General features: G+C 34.9%; 1 protein-coding gene across 1 annotated transcript; it reads left to right on the forward strand.

Annotated features, from left to right (window-relative positions):
• Nucleotides 1-526: 526 nt before the first annotated feature.
• LOC114388986 (V-type proton ATPase 16 kDa proteolipid subunit) lies at nucleotides 527-3,106 on the forward strand. Its single transcript, XM_028349544.1, has 3 exons — nucleotides 527-707; nucleotides 807-1,092; nucleotides 2,655-3,106. Exons 1-3 carry the CDS (start codon nucleotides 632-634, stop codon nucleotides 2,785-2,787), a joined length of 495 nt encoding a protein of 164 aa, XP_028205345.1. The 5' UTR covers nucleotides 527-631; the 3' UTR covers nucleotides 2,788-3,106.
• Nucleotides 3,107-4,265: the final 1,159 nt, after the last annotated feature.

Genomic DNA, 4,265 nt, shown 5'->3' on the forward strand with positions numbered 1-4,265 from the left:
CCTCCGCGTGCTAGGGTTCCAAATTTAGGATTCATAAACTAAAATAAGTTATCTCACTCTTATTTTGATTTTGGAATAATATGATATTTGAATAATTTATATTTTTTATTTTGGTTAATTCTTACGTTGGTTATATGTCTCTGATTAAGATGTAATTAAGTTGAATGATTTTATTTTTTCATTTATTGCATTTTGTGACAGATAAAGCTACCACATATTATTAATACTTTTGAATACCCTTAATCAATACAATTTTTAGTAGAAAAAAGAGTAATAAAATAAAATAATAATAAAAACAAAAGATGAAAATGACTAAACTCTAAGATGAAAAAAAAGTTTGAGGACCTTGAACTCTTATTGATAAGTTCATGGATCAAAATCATAAATCTCAGGATGTTTAGATAAAAAAATATATTTTATTATAATTATGTATAATCAAAATTTAACAAATTCCAAATATTTAATTAAAAAATAATTAATAATTTTATTTATTTATTTATTAAAAAAAAAAACATTGCCCACCAAAAGGCCAAAAAGGCAGACAAAGGGAGAAGTAAAAAACACAGAGCAACCACCGATCAAAGAAGAAACAACCGCAACAGATCTCCGTTTCTCGCCAAACAAACACAAAATGGCTGCCTTCAGCGGCGACGAAACCGCACCTTTCTTTGGCTTCCTCGGAGCCGCCGCTGCCCTCGTTTTTTCCTGTAACTAACTCATCAAATCAAAGAGTTTTTTTTTTTTTTTACAATTTCCGAAACCGGCGTCGTTTTATCTGAAACCGTGTGTCGTTTTTGTTTTTTCAGGTATGGGAGCGGCGTACGGAACCGCGAAGAGCGGCGTCGGGGTTGCGTCGATGGGCGTGATGAGGCCGGAGCTGGTGATGAAATCGATCGTGCCGGTTGTGATGGCTGGTGTGTTGGGTATCTACGGTTTGATCATTGCGGTTATCATAAGTACGGGCATTAACCCTAAGGCCAAATCGTACTATCTTTTTGACGGCTACGCCCACCTCTCTTCAGGTCTCGCTTGTGGCCTCGCTGGCCTCTCCGCTGGCATGGCCATCGGCATCGTTGGCGATGCCGGTGTTAGGTATTCATCATTTAAATTTAATCATGCTTCGAGTTATTGTTGCTGCTGCTTTATGTTTTCATTAATGTTGCTTGCTTGTTGTTTGGTTGATGGGTTGAGTGTGTGTTTGAATGAGCTTTGGCAAAATTGATTTTGATGAAATTGAATTTGCAAAATTTATTTGGGTTTAAATTGATTTTAAAGTGGTGTCATTTATGTCTGGATGTTTTTATTCTAGCAAGTTAATAGCAAAACTCGTTGTAAGTTTTTCAATCCAACACGCAAATGTTCCCTTAAGTTGTTTCAACTCAAAATCAATGCGTGTTTGGTTTCACATTAGAGAATTTATTCCAAATCCAAAATTGATTTTAGATGAATTTTTACATATTTGGTTTCACATCAGAGAAGATTTCAAAATTGATTCTGAATTGAAGCAACTTTGAGTAGCTTGTTGCGTTAGATAAAAAAATTTATACCGAGTTTTACTCCTAACTTGATTTTATAATAAAAACATTCAAATATAAATCACATCACTTCAAAATTAATTTGTAACCAAAATGAATTCCATTCAAAATCAATTTTGCTAATGCTCATCCAAACACGTACTCAGTTTTGGATATAGAATCAATTGTTCATCGTGAAACTAAACGTGAATATTTATCTCAAATCATGTTAACTGGTAATTCAATGTGCTTCTGGAGAATCCAATCTAAAACCAAACACGTGCTTAGTTTTAGAGAATATTTTGTGTGGTTGCAAGTTTACAACTTACAGGACTATAATGAAGAAATCAAGAAGCAATCATTAAAAGGTTAACCATTTAACCTCTTCAAAAGTGTTTAGGAATGAACACATATTGATGTCTATTATTGATTTTATTACAAGTCCCAAACTTGCTATTGCTAATTCTACTTCTAGTATCATTGTAGTTAGTACTGCTACTGTTGTTTTCAAATTTTCAATGCTTTGTTCAGTAAGACGTTTTTTTACTCATCTTTGTGTAACGTGTCCCTGCTTTGGTACAGACACACACACACACATATATATATATATATTGTCAATTGTGTATTCTATATGCTGCAATTGTTGAATTATTAGTGAATCCAAAATCATAATGGCCTTTCAAATATTGTAATACTTTTGGAGAGATGAAGAATGAGGTGAAACTGTTCAAGAGTGCTTTATCATATAATTGGGCTGAATAAATGCAGGGTTAAGCAATTTATGAGAATTTTGATTGTTATACTAATTAGTGCCTTGTCTGTTGAAGATAAATGATTACCTAGTGTGGAAGAAGGATGTTTACTTGTCTTTATTTTATTGTGATAAAATGCATGGACAGCCAAAAGTAGTTCAGAACTGTAATCTCGCTTATTTACTCCATGCAAGAAAGATTGTTGGTTTCTTCAGATCCTGAAATGATAGTATAGTATCTCTAGTTTGGAAAAGTTCGATTTGGTTAGTTTTAGGTGACACATCGTGATGCATTTTTAGTTCACTCCTGTTGATTATGAATTTACTAATAGTAATTTAAGTTTTTTTTTTGACAAATTGAATATGACATGCCGGTAACTCTTTTGCAGAGCAAATGCTCAGCAGCCAAAGCTTTTTGTTGGAATGATACTCATCCTCATTTTTGCTGAGGCGTTGGCATTATACGGTCTCATTGTTGGCATCATCCTCTCTTCTCGTGCTGGCCAATCCAGGGCTGACTAATAAATTTTCCTGTTGGATGCCACAGATTGTGAATGTTACTGTGAAGTCCGGGTGGGTAATGTTAGTACACAGCTGCCGCTTTGGCTTGCTCAAGTGATTCTATTTATGTTTACATTATAAAATTGAGGCTATCCAGGAAGAAAGTCAGTCGAACTTTCCTTAGCCCTTCATTATTTTTAGTTATATGCTCAATCCAGACTAGAATAGAGATCTCCATAATAAGACAGATGTATGTTTTGATTCCATTTACTTTCAATATTGTTTTCCACTCTTCAAAATGCCTCCCACCTCCCCCTATATCTATTCTTATTTGATTTCATTGAGATGTGATCTGTCAAAATGGGTGTTTTTATATCATTTTAATCAACATGATAGCATTCTTGCTCCTATTTGGTGCAAAGTAAATATGATAAGTATTTGGATTTGGGATCAAAAATAAAATTGTCATTTGATGTGGTAAATTGACTGCATGAGTGGATGTGTAACATGTCATGTGATAGCATTGATCTGCAAATAGGAGCGAAATTAGCAAAAGTGTGTTAGTATTGACTGCACACCTATGCCACCTACATTGCTTGTTGGAACTATCTTGTCAGTTGTCAGTCTCCCATAGCGAAGCTTTTCCTCTTTTTATCACTTCCTACTTGCTTGTTGCTCGTGTCCTTTTTGTTCCTACATTTTGGTCCATGCTTTTTCTGAAGCAATTGTTGTAATAGTTAGGAACATAGGATGTGCTCCCTTATTAGTAGTTCCACAAGGGTTTTAGAGGAAAGTCTTTATCTCATTCAGAAACTTGATTTTCTTTCTTTCTTTCAGAACCCTCTTCCAGGTTTGACGACAGAAATCTTTGTATCTGATTTGATGGATTTTCCCAAATAACAATATCATCCCAATCCATAATTTCCTTCTGACTTGGGTAAACCCCCGAAGTCCTTTAATATGCTTCTGACTTTGTAAGTTTGCCATCTATGAAGAGGTTAAGGAAGTCCATTTGCATATCTCACAAGGTCACGAAAATATTTTCTTATGCTCTCCTTGTAGTTGTATTAGATCACGAGTTGACTTTTATATTTATGTATGAAACATGGTTCTCCTCATTAGGTTTTCGTCTTCCCTTTACTTCTTTCATATTTGACCTCCAGCTTTTGAATATGGCTCTGACTTGGCTCCAACCAAATAGTTAGGCCTTTTGAAAATTTGTGTTCTCATTTATATGATCTGGCTATACAGAACGTGTCTCCCCTCTAAGATTTCATGCGTGTTTGGATACCTCGATGGAATCGATTTTGGCCTCCAAAACTGTGGTGTGACCGTGAAAAATCAGAAGCACAAATAGTTGGTTCGCTGACACCGTGGAAAAAAAGGGAGGTGTGGTCACCACACCGCTTTACCAAACACACTTCCTCAAGAACTTGATACTTTTGCATTTTTTTTAAGTGATGCTATTTTGGGTTAGGAAACAGTCTCTTTGCATATGC

Source organism: Glycine soja, chromosome 16 (genome assembly GCF_004193775.1).
Source record: "Glycine soja cultivar W05 chromosome 16, ASM419377v2, whole genome shotgun sequence".
Taxonomy (NCBI): Eukaryota; Viridiplantae; Streptophyta; class Magnoliopsida; order Fabales; family Fabaceae; genus Glycine; species Glycine soja.